This window comes from Neodiprion lecontei, chromosome 5 (genome assembly GCF_021901455.1).
Source record: "Neodiprion lecontei isolate iyNeoLeco1 chromosome 5, iyNeoLeco1.1, whole genome shotgun sequence".
NCBI lineage: Eukaryota > Metazoa > Arthropoda > Insecta > Hymenoptera > Diprionidae > Neodiprion > Neodiprion lecontei.
The window spans coordinates 35,627,197-35,646,220 of NC_060264.1; the positions used below are offsets into that span (position 1 = coordinate 35,627,197).

General features: G+C 42.0%; 2 protein-coding genes across 15 annotated transcripts in view; both read right to left on the bottom strand.

Annotated features, from left to right (window-relative positions):
• Positions 1–726: 726 nt before the first annotated feature.
• Positions 727–12,625, bottom strand: LOC107217278 (dihydropyrimidinase). Of its 4 annotated transcripts, none has more exons than XM_015654747.2 (11): positions 12,226–12,625; positions 9,573–9,667; positions 6,937–7,249; positions 5,478–5,657; positions 5,237–5,350; positions 4,148–4,380; positions 3,069–3,405; positions 2,834–2,989; positions 2,098–2,389; positions 1,922–1,997; positions 727–1,620 (listed from the first exon to the last, which is right to left on the bottom strand). In XM_015654747.2, exons 1-11 carry the CDS (start codon positions 12,262–12,264, stop codon positions 1,578–1,580), a joined length of 1,878 nt encoding a protein of 625 aa, XP_015510233.1. In that variant the 5' UTR covers positions 12,265–12,625; the 3' UTR covers positions 727–1,577. The 4 variants fall into 4 exon arrangements, with proteins under 4 accessions (XP_015510233.1, XP_015510232.1, XP_015510234.1 ...); XM_015654746.2 differs by lacking the exon at positions 4,148–4,380 and adding an exon at positions 4,818–5,050; XM_015654748.2 differs by having other exon boundaries at positions 727–1,997.
• A 1,951-nt stretch (positions 12,626–14,576) lies between these two features.
• Positions 14,577–19,024, bottom strand: part of LOC107217302 (Down syndrome cell adhesion molecule-like protein Dscam2) — a 50,310-nt gene continuing 45,862 nt past the window's right edge. For 4 of the 11 annotated variants that reach the window (XM_046740351.1, XM_015654788.2, XM_046740349.1 and 1 more), the window contains 11 exons: positions 18,821–19,002; positions 18,430–18,741; positions 18,037–18,333; positions 17,795–17,936; positions 17,571–17,698; positions 16,913–17,341; positions 16,549–16,833; positions 16,193–16,482; positions 15,849–16,107; positions 15,656–15,746; positions 14,577–15,137 (listed from right to left, as the gene is read on the bottom strand). In XM_046740351.1, the coding sequence (XP_046596307.1) occupies positions 14,675–15,137; positions 15,656–15,746; positions 15,849–16,107; positions 16,193–16,482; positions 16,549–16,833; positions 16,913–17,341; positions 17,571–17,698; positions 17,795–17,936; positions 18,037–18,333; positions 18,430–18,741; positions 18,821–19,002 (2,878 nt within the window). In that variant the 3' untranslated portion in view covers positions 14,577–14,674. Of the gene's footprint in view, positions 15,253–15,642; positions 15,747–15,844; positions 16,108–16,192; positions 16,483–16,548; positions 16,834–16,912; positions 17,342–17,570; positions 17,699–17,794; positions 17,937–18,036; positions 18,334–18,429; positions 18,742–18,820; positions 19,003–19,024 lie in introns of all 11 variants that reach the window. The other 7 variants (XM_046740353.1, XM_046740356.1, XM_046740355.1 and 4 more) reach the window with 7 other exon arrangements.

The following is a 19,024-nucleotide window of genomic DNA, read 5'->3' on the forward strand; positions in this document are numbered from 1 at the left end:
TTATAGGTTTCAAGATTATTAAATCAGCATTTTTTTAATTGTGTATTTAACTTTAATTATCAATTACGCGTTGCTGCGAGAATAAATTTCACAGAGTGTTTGTAATAGGCTGCATTTTGATAATTTAATTATCGAATATTCTTCTAGCTGCAGATACGGCGAATAAGCAATGTTAGTATCAATGATCAGTATGATGATTTTCTTGTTTGGATATTCGTTTTTCAGTTTCAATCAATAACTTGAATTATTCAATTAATCAACGATCCGTGAAAAATCTCGATATCACGTGTTTTCAACCGTATAATGTGCGTCACAATACCGATTCTGCAAACTCTTGGCGTAAATTCATTATCTAATGTTATACATACGTAACATGTTGTACGTACAGATTATAAATTATACATGCACATCTGTAAATGTATAATGTCTTATTCTGCACCATGTTTAGAACAAGAACGAGTAATTATACCCTAAGAGGCTTCAAATTACTTCGAGCGGCTTCTTCTGCTGATTGTGAAACAAATATTTGCTTCCATATAGTGCGCGTATAATCAGCGCAATATTAATTCAATTGATTATTTGCTCGTATTAATCGATTAATCTGTGCGAGACGAGAGCAAGTATATTTATAAATAAATAAATAAGTGAAGAAATTCAGTTTCTTAATTGTTATTGAGTTAAAACAAAGAAAGAATTTTATATTGATACGATTATCAACTCTCCAGATACTGCATAATTGATGTAAATTTTATTTCATTTAACTTTAATTTATAAATATAATACGAACGCTAATTTTTTCCATATTATCTGGCTGCTGCACGTTTATTAGTCGAGCGTAATTAAAATCGAATACGTTTCTATCGTATATAACTAAAATTCTGACAATCAGTTAGCTACACTAATATCATTATATTCGGTATAATGACAATCTTGTACTCACAGTAATGTTATCCAATAAGGAGAATCGCGTAAGATAATAAAACCCATAAGATTATTGCCTCATATCGTCATTATTATTATTACTATTATTATTATTTGTAACAGAAATATTTTTAAAAAAACGTTTGTTAAAACAAAAAATTGTAACCGTACCTAATGAAAACTTAACACAGAACTTAACAATATATTATATGTATACCTATGTATATAAAGAGACGAGACTCAGTTTAAATAATCATTTGTCATAATATTATTATGTTCCCAAGCACCGCCGCCTTCGGAGAAATATTTGGCGATTTTACAAGCATTCCTCATTATCTTTGCTGCTGCAACATGCGCGTTAGAATAACTAACGGATATATACCTATGTATTTGAATAGTAATAAACGTTAGAAGCTTGGCGCGCGTGGTACTTTGATGTGTAAGTTATAAGATGCCGTTTATTGTGAAAGCTTGAAAAGAGGCAGGCTTCCAGCTGGAGCGACAGGCGTACAGACTTCGACACGAGATTAAATGTAACAATAATTCAAGTCTTATCAAGCAGAGCGTGTGAACGAACGAACGAATTAATGAACGATTGAACGAATTACCAATAATGATTATACCTATCTATCGGGTCTGCGGTACATTCGCATAACCTACTGACTTGGCGCCTCCGTTTCCTCCTTGGGTGGGACAGACCTTGATGAAGTTGAACGTTGGTGAAAACTTAACGTTTAATATTTGGTAAGTAGCGAAACGTCAAAGCTATAGATTACAAGCCGTAACGGTGATAGGACGCCGGGTGTTACGGAACGGGATGCAGGTAGTGCAGTATTTATGAGGTAAAACGTAAAGTGGGATGGGATTTGCTGTTGCCCTTCAGCCGGTTTTCCTTGTTATTAGTAATTTCTCTTACTCCAGGACAGTTTGCTTATCATTCTTTTTTTCTTTTGCCTGCGCGTTAAGCGGAACCATGACGACCCTTAAGGGATCAAATTACCAAAATCCGCCGGCGCTGCGACCACCAGGAGGATTATTGACGCGGATGCAAGCGCGACGAGCCTCGTCGACGTCCTCTGAAAATTCAAAGTGGTAGGAAAAAAAAACATAGATAAACTAGCGGAAACAAAACGTCCTCGCCGTTACCGACAGAGCAGCGATAAGCGGCAGACTTACCACTGATCGAGAAGGTAGAATCCTGCAAGTTTCTTTGACCCTCGAGACGCGGACCCTTTGCTGATGGGGTGACCACGGCTGACTCTGGCAAGGTTGGAACGCACGAGAGGTTCTGCAATTTCGGTTTCAGACTGTCCACCGAACCGTTTGTATAAATGTTGCCGATCGTCGCCGCGCTCGCCGCAGCCGTTGCAGCAGCCGCCTTCGCGGCTTCCCTCGCCTTCGCCATGGCTGCGTCTTCCTCGGCGTATCGTTTCAACTCCACTTCTGTCCGAGCCACTCCACGTGGCTTCTAAATATTCATCGTCAAGCTCGTATTTTTATCAACGATTTGCCTGCCTCGACACTGCTTGTCGAAACCAGGGTGGCCTCAAATTTTTGGGTAAAAAATTCCCGAACTCTTTCCCACTTCTAGTAAGTTACTAAAATCTGAATCGGTCAGCTTATTAAATCTATATACGGTTCAAATTCAATTCAAATTGAAGAAAAATATAATGTACGTGCGTACAAAAAATTCAGTTTAAGCAAATTTGTTTTATCGACGATAAAACATAAACTTGTTATCTCAAAAAATCATTTCTAATTCCTATGACACAAAACTGATATTTTCAGTTTTTTCCACGACAAAATTAAAAATCTGGCAATTCCAGGGTTTCCAGTTTTTCCAGATGGATGGCCACCCTGCGAAACTAAGGTTATCGGGTTGATTCCTGATCACAAATTATTGAACAATTACCTGTTCTCGTTCGGAAATGAGGTCGTAAACGTACGGAGGGTACACCGGAGTTTCCACGAATCTGCCGTAGCCGTGAACAACTTTGACGTCACATTCGTCGACGCAGACGCGGCCGTTGACGATTACGTATTCTGGAACACCGTGGACTTCCAAACCCTGATCGGGTTGAACACGTAATTTGTTGATGCATGGTCGTACAATTTAGGCATATACGTAGCGACTGTTAACAAATCACCTCAAAGATGTTGAAGTCTACTGCTTGCACGTGCGTCTCAGCAGAAATGGTGCGTTTCCTGTTTGGGTCCCAGATAACGATGTCCGCATCGGAGCCGACAGCTATGACACCTTTTCTTGGGTAGAGGTTGAATATCTTAGCAGCATTCGTGCTCGTCACTGCGACGAATCTGGTCGGGTTCATTATTCCGGCCTGAACTCCCTTTTCCCAAACAACGGACATCCTGTCTTCGACTCCGTTGACGCCGTTTGGAATCTTGGAGAAATCGTTCTTTCCGAGAGCCTTTTGCTCCGAATTAAAGGTGCAGTTGTCACTGCCGGTCACTTGGAGACCGCCCCTAATCGTCAGGCAAACGATTTTGTAAGTATTGTAAATTTAATCTACCGTGGTGTATGATCCCCGTGATGTGATTTCAGAGTGGATCTCACCCTGGCAGTTGGGAATCGATAAATAAACATTTTACTGGTCAGAAAAGAAATTCGTCAAGAGTTTACGCCATGGTAAAAGGTGCGAGTTTGATCTTGTGCCGATGACGGTTTACGTATGCATGGTATATTGAATTTTAAGTTAATTTATCTTATGCAATTCAAATATATTTTCGCAATTGCGGTGATGTTTTTTTTCATCAATTTCTTTCTATTCCTAAATCCGTAGGATCCAATGATTGATTAAGAATTAATGCATTAATAAAGAGACATCCTAAGAGAGAGAGAGAGAGAGAGAGAGTGCTCGACTTGTTTGACGCGTATTTTTGCTATCTGAATTTCGCTGGTGTTAGAATAATCTTGCAGCATGTAAGACAGGCTTGATCGACCTCCTCATAAAGAGACTGCGTAATATGTTTATACTACTGCCTTCTACACGCCCACGCGAGAAAAAATTATCATTTAACGTGACTGTGCAGTTGCATCATCGTGTAACTGTAGGCATGAGTAAACTCTCAGGTTTTGTAGTGAATTCACTGACGGACTTCAGGGCTAATTAACGATGAAGAATTAAATGTGAGATAAAAGTTGAGTGACAAAATTATATCGACCTTGTACTATGGTTTCTGCTTTTGCAGCAGTTAATCTACTTACTGAGCAAGTTGCTCAATCAAATATGCAGGTGTTGTTGGATCTGGTCTTAATGGAGGATTTGTGATCAGCTTTATAGCCTTGTTAACATCCTTTCCGTATTGATCTCTACCATCAATCCCGAGGCTACTCGCTGGGGGTTCCCCGAATACGACAACACCGTTGGCGCGTTTAGCAGCTATAACATCGGCCGATGATTTGCTCGTCACAGGAGATACGTACAGCGGACAATTTACCTAAATGTCAGATCATACAAAGTTCTCTAATTTCGAAAAGATCCCTTCGAGATAATATTTCGGCACATGGTACAAAAAAACGAATCATCGCTAAGCTACCTTGTAATAACCAAGTAAATTGAAAAAAAAATACTACCACAAATTTGCATCTATTGAAGAAAAATATTCAAGCTATGCATAAAAGCGTCACGGGTGAAAAAACGTGCCGAAAGAGGTGCATTGAAAATATACTGTAATTTAAATGAGCGTGCACAGTCCTGATTTTTGCAACTAGACACATCAAGTTTGTACAAATAAGATGGAAGAGGACGAATAATCTCAACGCAGGTTTGTGTTGGCTGGCCGCGACGTCCGTCTATCTCCGCAGCTGGCGTAAAGTCAAACATGTCTCTTCCGACCAGTTTCACAGCGGTTATTCAAAAACTATGAACACTTACGTTGCAAGTTTTATCATTAAATTGTAAGGTGTGTCAGGATCAGGCCTCAGAGGAGGGCTGAGCACGTGTCCAGCTGCGTGTCTCCAGCAAGAGTGTGCGTACTGTGTACCGTCGGTTCCTAAAGCAGCCGCCAATGTCTCACCCCACACTATCACACCGCGTCTTCGAGCTGCTTCAACTTCTTCAGCTGCACTCCGACTCATCACATGCACAACATACAGCGGGCAGTTGACCTAGTCGTGCACAACTACTATTTAAAAAATGAGTGGTGAAAGAAAAAACGTGCTAGAAAGGCCGTTTCTCTTCGCTCGACGTGGGGAAAACTCATAATGATAATCGGCAAATGAAAATTTTGCTCGTGCATAATTGTACGCCTGGATCTGCTGCTCGTGACAACGAAGAAACGGTCTATGGGTTACCTGATTAGCGATCACGCAGGCTCTGTTTACCGCTTCAGCTTCAACCTCTTCCGGGCGCGACATCTCGTGACCCTCAGGTCCGGTCACACCAGCAGCCAGAAGTCGTTTCGTGTTCTGAAATTGTTTCAGACGGTGAATACCGACGTCTTTTAGAATTGAGAAGACGGCTTGCCGAATGTTGAACATTGCAAACTTTTTTGAAAGTGCGAAAAGAAAGAGTCAAGAACTGTGACAGGCTTACCTCCGCAATTAGGTCACCGTTTTCAGCGTGGACTTGAGCTACGGCTCCGATATCTTTGCACGCCGCAAAAACTTCGATCAGCTCGGGATCCCTTAGCATGAAAGTGTCCTTGTAGGCCATGAACACTTTGAAACTGTTTATTCCGTGGTCCCTGGCAAGAATTGCCATCTCTTCTTTGACCTGGCAACAAATTCAATTTATGGATCAGATTTAGGCTGTTCAAACTTTGCAGTTATACGATTCTATATTGATTTGCGGTTGCGTAAAAAGTCGAGAGTTGACTTTAGCAAGCAAATTGTGATTCCTGTCGGTTCTGAGGAAAAAGAGAAAGCTTCGACACTTCTAATCTTCGATCTCCATGGTGAGTTCGTTGGTTTGAAAGAGGCTTGTCCCGGTTACAGATGTTTCATGAGCAACTAAGCCGTCGGTATACCATGGAGCGTATAAGCAAGTATTCGTGGATGAACCACCTGCCCATGCAAGGAAATTTAAAACGTTTCCATATTCCCGTTCTCAGAGTTCTGGTCACTGCCTCTAATTATATGTCATTGCACTGGTTCGTCAGTTACCAGAGCATCTTTGGCTGAGTGAAAGATAAAGAATAACTGGTCTATGGCTCTGCACAGTAACCAGCAAAGCTGACGTTAACTTGACCTTCAACTACAGTAACTGGCCGTCTCGTTTTGAATCGAGCACTATTGCTCTTTTTACTGATCGTGTATCACCACGTAACAAATTCATGTAGAATTTAGAGTTTGATTGTTTCACTTTTCGAAATCAATTTGTTGACTGTTTTTTTCGTATTGATTCTGTTTCTGGCTTAATAATAATGAGTCAACGACAAAAGACTAATAATTGCTAAATACTGGCCGCGTGTTTGAAGAACAACGTACTTTTATTAATTCAAATAGCAGAATGCTTGTAAGGATGAATTAAATGGACGAAGTAATACATACAATGATTCCGCCTATCCACTTATTGTATAAAGTACTATATCTACAATTTGTGCAGTAATAATGTAAACAAGGCACTAGCACATTATTGTACAGTTGTGTAAGAGGTTACACGTCTAATTGCTGAAAAACTAACCCACTTGACTTGACGAAAACAATAATATTTTCCCACCATGTCAGTGGGAGAAAGTGGCCAAGTGTGGGTAGGCATACTTCGTCCGCTTAAAGAGTTAAGAGACGAATAATGCAAATTAATTGACCCCCGTTTCGGCGCAGCAGCAGACTGACCGACCGCCAGCCTCTCTAAAATGCCGACGTCCATTAAGCATCATTAAAGTTATAAAACGCGGGGTCTGGTAGTTTTGATCACCCTGCTGCAGAAATGACAGTGCGTGGAGGATGCGAATACAGGAAGTGCCGCATTTAAAGCGGCAGCAGAAGAGTGACGCTAATGATTAATTCGCGGGCCGACTGGCCGAAGGATTTACAGGGTGAAGGTTCCTCACCTTGCTGTTCCATGATGTCACCCCGATGTGCAGCCCGTAGTCACAGCAGACCTTTTCGTCGGCAGTTGCTCTGTACCTGTCGTAAGCCTCGAGGAGCGACTCCCCTTGCTTGGGTATTGCGAAGTCTATAATCATCGTGGTACCGCCAGCGACAGCGGCCTTGGTCCCCTGATAAAAATCATCCACTGACTTGGTCCCCATGAATTCTAGCTCGAAATGGGTGTGAGGATCGATTCCTCCTGGCATCACATATTTTCCTCGTGCATCAATCACTCTGGTTCCACCTGGTATTATCAGGTTGCGTCCCAGCTGTCTATGAATTAACATATCATAAGTGATATACTTAACGCTATCGATGTATGATATGCGGAGTTGTGTGAAAAGAATCAAGTCAACATCGCGTTCCGCGTTCGTTCGTTGGCAGTATTCTAACCATTTCAGTCACACATTTCTCAATTCAATATTTGGCCTAAATTTTGTTAATCGGGAGTTTCTGGGATCGCTGATCACGAATCTGAAGTCAGGATTTGATGATTTCTGAATCCAAGATGGTGGATTAAATATGGCGGACGTAAAATCAAAAAACCTATCAAAATTCGATGATTCTGACCGAAACTAGTTACTCGGGGGTTTTTCGGATTATACGAAGTAACAATGATCATTTTAAGTTGTAAATAAACGCGGCCGAGGCTAGGACGTCGAAATTTTTGAAGTGGGACGCCGAGCATCCCATTGTGCCTGAAAGGGTTAAGAATAGTCTGGACGTCAAAATACGTGGCGGCTCTCGATCTGGCATGTATGTCTACCGTGACAAACGCTTCCGTTGCTGGTGCCCCTGCATTCGTGATCAAACATGTGTTGGATGGATTAAAATGATTCAGCTAATAATGGTATGTACAGGAGGGCGGACATTAGCATGCGTTCGTCGATCCTGACAATCGTTCGTATACGAATACAGAATAGAAAGTAATTAAGAGAGCATACTAATTGCTGACGTGAAGTGGATAAGGTGTGAATTAATTCTACACCACTAACGATTCACGCTGCGATCGAAGTTGTTGTGATTCTTTTGCATTTTGACGACATAGAAATGGATAAAATTATCCAAACTTATTCCTCGCGGCTCGGACTAGTGGTTTATTTTCTCTTTTTTTTTCATAGCATGACGATAATTAGTACAACCCACTCGAAATGTACACGTGTATTCCGAGTTTAATTATCGCAAAATACAACGCGAATTGTTCTCTTCAGCACGATACTGCGTGAGCTTTTTTTATTTACATTATAATTCCATTTTAGCACCTAGCGTGGGCAATGTCCTCTAAGCTTTAAACTAGCGGGTACGTAAATAGATTAGGAAATGTATTAAAAATAGACGGATATTTTCTGTAGTACGTGTATGAGGCTAGCTGCAATGCGGAGAATGTTCTATTGTTTTCAATAGCTGTTAGATCGGAAAAAGAAAACTTTTAAGAGCCGTTTAAAACCATACCTGTTCTTTTGATCTGACGTTACTTTGTTCACGCTTGTTCCTTATAGTACCGTGAAATTATTTATCATTGTTTTCAATCATTATCACACTGACATAATTCCATTATTTCCTTACATTTACACTCCGATGAATACTTATTCCTTTCAGTATCTAATTCATACGGAGAGCATCCAAGCTAAGAGCGTGAAATTTGAAGTATGCTTCTTCAACGCTCTTAGGTTCGGTATCTCAGACATTACGGGTAATCTCATTCGGCCTCCATTGGCGGTCAATAGAAATTGGTAATGACCATGTCATCGACTTATCGTCGAGTTTTGATAAACCACTTAATGTTATCTGAACCCGAAGCTCAGTTCAAATTTACTCATTACAAACGCGATATGAAAGTGCGTAAACATAATATGTGAATATATTTCGGATTCACGAAAACACTGTACATTTTTCCACGGTAATAACGGTCAAGATTTTTGTAGGGATTATTTCTCGTCGAATCATTGCAGCATCAGCTAGAGCCAAACCATCGATCCAAAGCAATTGCGCAGTGCATATAGGCGTGTTATCCGTGGCTGAAGATTGCTAACGAAGAAATGTCGGGATTTGGAAGTTTGCCCGAATACCGGCACTTTGTTGAAGGGTTTGCAATTCTCGATTCCATTATTCCACGGATTTCGGCACAGTCCTCTTTGAGGTCGTATTGAAAGAGGGAGTTGTTTATAATGATTAGCTATACTTTCAGGGTTGTTTAGGTTTAGGGAAAGGACCCTCTCCATTGGCCTTGACTAAAAATGATTCACTGATCTAGAAACTCTGCAGTGATATTGACGCGGCGCATGTTGGCGACCATGTGACTGATCGTGAGTCACGAATATGAGCCGGGTGTTTTAATCTTAAAATTAAATCGGTCAGACCACCCTTCGGTTTCCTGTTCACTGGGCATCAACAGTTTAAACTGGTTAGAAGGTAGTCCGAGTTAAAGTTACACCCCAGGCAAATATATCCGCCCTCACACTAGGAATTGCAAAGGGATCAAATGTGCGCTAAACCCCGATAGACTGTGTTGGGATTCGGTTTCATTGTTTTGTGCAGTAAGAATGAAATAAGGATAGACAGTAGTTATTTGTAAATGTTTTTTTTCAATACTAACTTGATCACACCATCCTCAACGTAGACGTCATTGTCCACAATTTCATCTTCGTTGACGATTTTTCCATTTTTAATGAGAAGCCGGTTTTGAGCGCTCTGAAAATAAGAATGAAAACAGAGAACATGAGCTGTAAGTAAAAATAGTGTGAATAATAATAATAATGGTAGTAACTTCGTCATGTGGAATTCTTCGAGTCACTCATGCATAGAGATATAGGTATACAATCGTGCGGGTCAGGTTTATTTCGATAATCCCTTTCCCGCTACTTGGATCATCTATTTTTAGGTTTCGACTTTCTCCGCATTACATGGGAAGATAGTTCGATTCCTTAAGGGGTTTTCACATCACTACATCATAACCCAGGGCGTTGTCCTGCGGTTGTATTTGCACCCTCGGGTAGAGTTCAAGGTATCAGCGCCACCTACGTCCATGCCCAACCCTCTGAAGTGGCCACCAATATAGATTTTCTCAATACATGTCGTCAACCTCGTCGCGATTCGTGAATTACATATATTTTGCCAATATATGGAGTATATATCGTGAAAATTTATACAAAGACTGCACGACTGATGTTCAGATTTTAGACTGTTCTCTGCGTCACAAATAAAAAAGAAATAACAAACCAGCAAACTGCGTGGCTCAATGACTTCAAAGCCAAAGATTGGAGATGAAAAGTTTTCTTCGAGCTTATCGTCTTCACGTTTCGAATTTCATACATGTCTACGATTCTCTGCTAAACATTAATATACCCGCACGGAAGCGTTCGGGATTTAGCGCGGAAATTCTCTAGTACCGTATCGATCCGGGCGGAAACGGAAGGTCTGTGCCCTGCCATGATATTTTCAGCCACAGTAGACGGTGACGACGCTATGAACTTTTAGTAATTTTATTTCAGTCCTTGTCAATAACCAACCCTGAGTCTGAACTGCCCCCATAGATGAAAGGATCACTGACTCGATAAAGAGTGCAGTAGCCGAAATTAAGATTTGACATGCGAAGATTGTTGTTCAGGATAATGAAGCTCGACGAAAATAAAAATATACTCAGCCGGGAACTGTATAGGTACTATTTTCTCTTACTCGGACTCTGTATAATGAACTCCGAACAATGAGCGTAAGGCCTTATTAAATGACGACCTAGAATTGCCATGGCTCAACGTAAACGTTGCGGTCGGCTAGATTATAACGTGCCCGTAGCCTCGAGTATACATATATATATAATGGTATCGTACACTTTATCTAGTAGCCAGCCGATTCATGCGCCGTTTCCCGACACTTCCGGAAGTAACGTATGGAAATTTTCACGTGTCCGTCGAGGCTGTATGGGTGACAGCTCCGGCAGGTAACGGTCAATGACTGTTCAATAAAGAAACAAAAAAAAAAAAATGTTTTTTTCTTCGACACACCTGCAGACCCAGCAAAGAGCTGGGTCTAACATTTTACACTTTTCGCGTCGCAACAACTCGTTATGTTCATTTCCATGGAGACACGCGTTAGTGTTGGTATCGATTCAGCGCGGTACAGCTGCGACGTCTACCGCAGATATTCTCGAAAGACTAGTTTTTCAGCTCGTTTATGGCACAGGGAATGCGAATATTCAGTAGCACATGACACGGTGTAGTTTTTCAGGTCTCTTCGTAACTTTCTCATAATTATTTCATATACGGTACACCTAACCTGCAACGGTATCAACTGCGAGTTAGTATGTGGAGATCTTCGGCTGGTTAATTTTTCGCTTTTGTTGTTCAGACTATAAGGAAGAGTTTCTCAATTCATATTCTGTAACAGTAAACTGCCAGTCGTGAGCGGATGCTAGGCTGTGAATACATAGGTTCTTTTTAGACACAGGAGAGTGAAGGTCACTTGCAACGAATACCATGGGTTCATAACAAGTGAAAAAACTATTGATAATCTGTAGTCAATTTCTATAAATTTAATTCCAAATTTATGATTCCGACTTGAAACAACATTGTCATAACTGGGCAGTCTCGTGGCAATGATTAAACACTGTGCTTTCATTCAGCGTCCAGTCGCTGATCCAGATAGTGAATGTATCAATGGATAGCGTGTGGTTCACTTGTTTTGAACCATACACGGTGTGTACCAGTCATAGACAACCGATAAGAACGGTGACGAGGTACACACTACGGAGTAGAGAGTGTATTTTACATCCATGTCTGCATACAAATACTGCAGGGAGGAGGAGGAGGAGATAGATGCACCGTGAACAACTGGAATAGAGCGGTACACCGTCGAAGAACATAAACAGATACGTTATCACGAAAGAGAAGGCGTGATATGGTGGAACAGGTATCTTCACGACCCCGAGTTCAAGGGTTGGGACTGAGAGTGTCCTAGTTGACAATCGGCACAGTGGCTGATAGCCGATGAGGATTGAAACCGAAAACCGGTTCCAAACCGAAGCAGCTCGTTCATGTTCGAATGGATTTCTGCCCGCCTTTCAATATCACCGTTGACAAAGCTAGTTTTTGAACACATCAACATTCGCTGCCGTCACCAGTGCACGTAAACGTACACACTGATCGTTACTACAGCATAAATAGCTTATTACGTAACCGGCGTCGGTTTACATTCATCCTACTATAACGGGCTGCTTTTGTTGCGGAATACGTAAACGCGTGATCGCTGCTTACCTGGAGGTGAATTGGCACCTTCTTCACCGGTGTACTCATGATCCCCGTTTTAGATCACTGCACAGTATCACAGTGGTGTCGACGAAAAGATGCGCACTACCGTGTGTACTACACGATGCGATGCAACACTTATGCTGTTACTATTGGCCTCCCAGGTCCTGGGGTGTTAATGTCAATAACAGTGGTGCACAGCGAGCCTGGAGAACAGAAGCACAACCCTAACAACGCGCTGCGCCGTTTTTCCTAGAATTATAAGGAACACGTTTCCGGAGATCTAATCGTCGCAGAGGCACGCTACGGTCGTTGGGTGGTTGGTTTTGCGACGGTCGGAGTCTGCGCGGCTGGTTCAACGGCTTGCGATCGACTGACTGACGGACCCGGCGAGAACTCACCGCCTGGTGGTTAGTCGGATACTGGTTTAACGAAACACCTCGAAGAATCATCTCTTCGCGTAGCTGGTTCGCGATCCGGGCACCGCGGTGCCGCACAGCCACTTCTTCTTATCGCTATGGCCCTCACACGAAAGAAGATGCTCCGCATAGAAAATAATCTTAAAGATATTAGAAACTTGATTTGTAATGAATTATCTTTAAAGCTTCACCGTTTTCAAAGACGACGAAAGGCTGAGAGTCTGCACAAGAATTTATTCCCATAAACGGTTTTGAAACAGCGCGGAACTGGTTCGTCGATGCTTGTTACAATTTCTCTCCTTATAGATGATGGCGGAATGCCGTTTGAATTAATAAATGGCTTCTGAAGTTATACCTTTTCCCTCTTGCATTTGGAATTTTTCGATGCGTATACTTTAGAGCTTGCGGCCAGTTTTGATTCTTTCATTTTCTTTTCCAGTTTATTACATGCGAAAATTTAATCTACAGTAGCGCAGGTTTGTTGAACCCGAAGACCGAATCGTATAATATCAGCTTGACCATATGAGTCGAACCGGTAGTTGCCTCTGCAAATACTAATGAACTTCCTATGGCCACCGTGACGGTAATTTCTCAAGCCTTGAATAGAGTTTGCCTCCGGGTTTGTATACTTCTGAGTGGAGTCTGTAGCAATTTTTCATAACAAATATGAATTACCATGGAGAGCCCCATGCAGCCCATGCCTTATTGAAAACTACAGATTCTCCTTCACCTAACAGGGGCTAGCAGGTAACTTTCGTTATTTTACCTTTCACGGCTAATGCTTTGCAACCTGGTAGGTGAAACCATTGGATCTCACGTGAATAGTTTGGTGAGAAAAGTTGTGTGATGGACTCCCTGAGTCTCAAGGGTCAATACGCCCTTTTCTACCTCTCTAACACCCCGGATTCGAATACCTCTCGGCGAAAAGACGAATCGCTCAGGTTTTATGCCTCATGGTATTTAAGAGGGTTGTGGTGAAGGTTATTTATATTTAACGAGGTTTCTCTGCTGCGGGAGTCGCTTCTCGTTCATTTTTGGACCTGCATATACATGCGTGCAGTCTATATCCGATTTAGGCGCAGGACAGCTGTTGAAATTACGAGGAATTATGTTTAATTTCAGGTTCTCACTATTATACTAAAGGCATTCGTTTTGTGCGTTCTTGATATTGTGTTATTGTTTGGGACAATGATATTTTTAGCTTGGAATTTATCCAGATATCACAGCACTCGTGAGTATGATACCGAATTCCATTTTTTTGTTAAAGTTCACCCTGTTGGCAACGAATATCTTGTATGCTGCGACACGTTTATGGAAGGGATAAATTGTCATCGGAATATGGACTGCATATTGACCTAGGTTAATACTGACACAGGGTAAGAGTTGGGTTACAGACTCTCTGTAATTTGGCTTGCAGATGTCGGTAGGGTTGTTGTTTCATTTCGAAGCAGAGGACTGGTACCGTAGCAAGGTGCTGTGCACTTGCGTTATTGATCTTCGCCTTCGATAAGCACTCATTTCTTTGTCAGCGATTCGTTCTTGATTACCGACATAATTACAGCTTAGAAGGTCTATTACCGATACCGACGCGACGTCGGACCCGTCTGTTGGTCAACTTGGCGGCATGGAGACAAAACAGAATGTTCAGGACTACTAGCGGAACCTGGCGCCCAAACTGCGAACCATTTCGGTCGTGGGGTACTGTAGCCTCTGTTGCACGGTCGTGCGTAGAATTAGTTTAATTGTAAGTCGTGTTGAACAAATTGGTTCTAGTTCTACATTATCGAATGAGTAGAAATACTCCGTGGCTGGAACCAAAGTTTCAATTAGTTTTCAAGGTAAGGGAACAGCATGAAAACCGTGTAGTTGGAATGAAATGGAATGTCTTCAATATATAATAATGCAGGCATACAAAAATATGTATTTATTGTACATAGAGCGTCATCAGCAATGGTTGAAACAGTCATTTTATATAATTCAAATTTATTTTCTTAATCTTAATAATCAATAAGATACATTTATTTTGATATTCGTTAGACTTAAACAGTGATGGTAAAGTCTTTTGGTGACTTGGAGAGGGCGTTGAGCGTGATCCCCTTTTTGTGATGGAGTTTAAGCTTCATGTCCATGTCGCACTCAGCTTCGCTTGTCTCGTGGGCATCCATAAAGCCGGAAGGTGGTTTCAGCTCCAAGGTTGACAACTCACTACCCCAGTCTTCGTTTCTCTCGCGGTTTATAGTTTTAACGGTCCGCCAAAAGTCGCGGGGTTCATCCAGCAGACAAAATGACTCGACGGATTTTCTCTCGTTAAGCTCTTTTGCTCGATTGCTGCAGATACTTGGAGCTTGCAATAGCCGATTACAGACCGTGTTTGCAGAATGACTTGATGATAAGTTTGCCGAATACGGACGCATTCCGGCCTCTGATAATTTTAAAATTGTCCGAATCCCATTTGGATCACGGCCTGGATCAACTGAAATATCTGGCGTTGCTCCACGACTCCTAAAAAAATCAGTGTAGCAAAGTGAAAATACCTTATCAAGCTGGATTATCTGGTCCATTTCACATCTGCCCGAGCCAGCGCTACTGCATGGGCAAAAGTAAGTTGCTCCAATCTCTAAAAAATGTCGCAAAAATTTGCACGCATTAACACAAGGTCTTCAGTTAATGTTGCACACTTTTCTCTACCTTCTACACTAGTGTAAGAATGCACCAATCGAATATGGTTACGTTCTGTAAACTTGATGATTCAGGAGTGTAGAAAAGTGTACCTCATTTTACGATAAACGTTGCATTTTGTACAATATACATTGTATATTTGTAGTAAATTCTAAATCTTACATAGTTATTATTCATTCTATAATATCCAATGTAAAAATACGCAATGCACCTTCATCAGAGCAAATTTTACATACATTCCCCAGTGGTCAGATCAATTCACTTTTTTCGACATGCCATGCCAACGAAAGTTATTTTACAACAAATTGTAGCTGAGTAAAGAACGTACAATGACTGCATACCTCTGCTTTTCCAGTCTAGGAAAAGTCTTTCGTTCAGAAATTGGTGACGCTTCTGTTGATGTGCTCGATTCTTGCGTGTGGTATATCACGTCTGATGTACATTTGGTGGAAAAAGTAGACAAGAAGTAATGAGTGAGATTAGCACAGTATTAGCTGCTTCAAAATCGACACAGAAGTCCGAATACTAACTTACTATGATGAACCGCCCTCGGGACCCGAGCCAATCGTTGTTCACGACTTCGATGAACCCCGGAATTTGGCCCGGGCGATCTCGCTATCATCGAAGTTGGTCCCGAGTCGTCCAGGTGATTTGAAGACTCTGTTCGACTGCTGGTACCAACTTCTGTATCGCTATCGGAGCCTAGAGTATCGTATTCCTCTGATTCCGATTTGAAAGACTTGGATTTGCGAGGGGAACGTCCGCGAACCTTGGTGTACTGATCCATGTCACGCTGAAAGAGATTTAGCAAATCATCTTTGGATTTTCGCTGCCGAATAATGAGGCTGATGACTTAAATTTCATCATCGCAGGCATACCTGAGCTCCTTGAAGCATTGTCTCTCCGCGCTCGTAGAAGAAGGCCTGCCGCATAGGATTAGCAGATAGATTTTCTTGCTCAGGAAGGTGGAAAGTAGCGTACGGGTATATATCCTCAGAATATTCGGGGATTCGTTCAAGACCATGATTAACTTCTCGGCAGGGTGACTGATGCTCTGATTTTCTGGCAGTTGCGTAGTATTGTTCTCTCTGCTCCATATTATGTTTGTTGTCTAAAGCCGCTTGGGTTTGAGAAGGCGGATCATTTGCTGCTCCAGCTCTTCGGGGGTCTAAAATGCGTTATTGCAACGAATTCAGAATGCATCTCTTTGAAACGTTGAAAAACAAATACTCACGCGTCTTCAAACAAAAGCAAACGCCAGCAACAGCCAATATCACAGCCAGTACTGAAACAACACTAGGAGCGAGGACCTGTGCGTCCAAGTACAACGGGGTTTCTTCGACGTCCATCATGGAATCATCGAAGGCCCTTTTTCCACCGTTGTAACTTGAAGTGACAAATGTATACTCTGCTTGCGTAGAACCAGCGTTGTTATACGCCGTCAGTCTTAATTCGTAACTGGTACTACTCGTCAGCCCAACTATCGTATACCGCGAATGCGGTCGAATGTCATTCGAAGCTAAAATAGTATATAATAGTTTATTCATTTTGACGCAAAATGATTAATGATAATAACAAAGAGTACCGTGAACGCTTACCCAAATGCCACTTATCAGAAAGCTTTCTATATTCAACGGAAAAGTAAAGAAGCGGGCATCCACCATCCTGCCACGAGGCTAATTCTAATAGTACTGAAGTCAGATTAGACCTGATGAGATGCTGCTTGGCTGGAGCAATAGGCTTTGACCCCTTAGTTCTTGCACTCTCGGTTTTGCTAGCACTTCCACTTCCAATGCGATTGAAGGCCGCTAAATTGAATTGATACATGGTCCCACATTGAAGTCCTTCAAGCAAATACGTATTAGCTCTTCGGTCTAGTATAACTTCCTCCCATTCAGCTGATTCCTTTCGATAAGCGAGCAAGAATCCTTTTATTGGCGAACCGCCGTTGTCCCCCTGCTTCCACTGCAGTTTAATTGCATCGGTTGTCGTTCCAGTAGCTAGAAGCGTTGGTGGAGTTGGCGGAACTAGACACAAAGTAGGAAGTTTACCAATTAGCTGAAAAGTTGGATAGCAAAGCGGGTTTGATGTATTGTTTCACATACGCGCTGCCCAACAATTTTCAATCTGCTTCCAAACTATGAATACCAGTCAAGGTAATTAGGTACTACAGTTCAGCAGGGCGTTGGGGAAGGTCAAATTTGTGTCTCAAATGAAACTTCTGCACGATGATTTATGGATTATTACGGTTTTTACCTTGGACTTGTAAACTGTAAACAATTTGGTCCAATCCCAGAGAATTCCTAACGTGACATGAGTAATTGCCTTGGTGACCACGCTGCACAGTCCTCAGAAGAAGAGTGTTGTCCAGACCAATTTCTAATCTAAAATGATTTAAAACCGAGTGAGAAGACTTCGAATGGCACCGCTTATCAAATGCGACACACCATGCGGAGGTAGTAACACGTGATGTAGCTCACCTCTGCTGCTTCTGCAATTTCACATCACCGAGCTTCCACTCGGTTGATGGTCGTGGATCGCCAACAAATAGACATGCAAGCGTGACGTCCACTCTCCACGGAACCGAAATCATACCACCGAACGAGATGATTGCAGCTGGAACTAATTTTGAAACGTTGATGATTATTTGTTCAAAAATCGGAGCTGTTATAACATCAGATCTACGATTGAGAATTTATTTGTAGAAATTTCATTGATTTACCTGTTGAACTTGGCTGCAGTTTGATGACAGCAGATTTCGAACCTTCGCCTACTTTCGTCCACGCCGTAACCCAAGCTTCGTATACGTCTCGAACCTTCAATCCCATAGCATCATAGTGCAAATTTTGAGCTGGGACAGAATTTGGTGTAATCTTCTTTTCGTGACCTTGATCATACGTTCTGATGTAGACAATGTATCTCGTCAGTACGCCATTCGGTCTGCGTGGTGGCAGCCAAGAGATCACAACTGAGTCCTCTCCACTAGTTACAGCCTTTATTTTTTCTGGGGCTTCAGGAACTGCGCAGGCGAAAGTATTGAAAATCAAGACAATATTGTACAGAAGTTGAGATGAAACGGCTTATCTTTACAAAGAACTCTGAACTATTGGTTTACCAGTTTCCTCCGTGGTGCAGGACACCGGACTACTGCTTACACCTTCGCCGGCACGAGTATAAGCCAAAGCTTGAACAGTGTAGTTCGTGTAAGGATTTAGCCCATGCAGAACTGTACTCAAAGCATGAGTAATTTTTGTCTCGCGAGAGCCTTGAATTTCAGATGATGTGGCGTCATTTGCTGCTTCGTAAAGAAGTTTGTACCCTTGCACGACACCGTGGACTTTATCGGACGGAGGCGGTTTCCATGTAACCTGGACGTTTTGGGCGGTCAGAGCAACGCAGGCGACGTTCTGAGGCGGAGCGCTAGGTACTGTGTCACAAAGTGAGGATTCGCTACATTTTTGTATGCTAAGGAATTGTTGGAAAAGGTAGGAAACTTATTATCTTACCGTCTTCTAAAGTTTGGGCTATTATCGGATCTGACCCAGGCCCATCCCCTTTGCTATTGAAAGCCATCACGACCACACTGTACTGAGTGTATTTTTCTAATCCTGTTAGTCTGTAGTTGTAGGAACCATCGCCATTTCCCATTATGCCAACTGGTGTGGTGTTGACTGATTTTTCATCATGACTAAAAGAATTAAGGTGTTCAA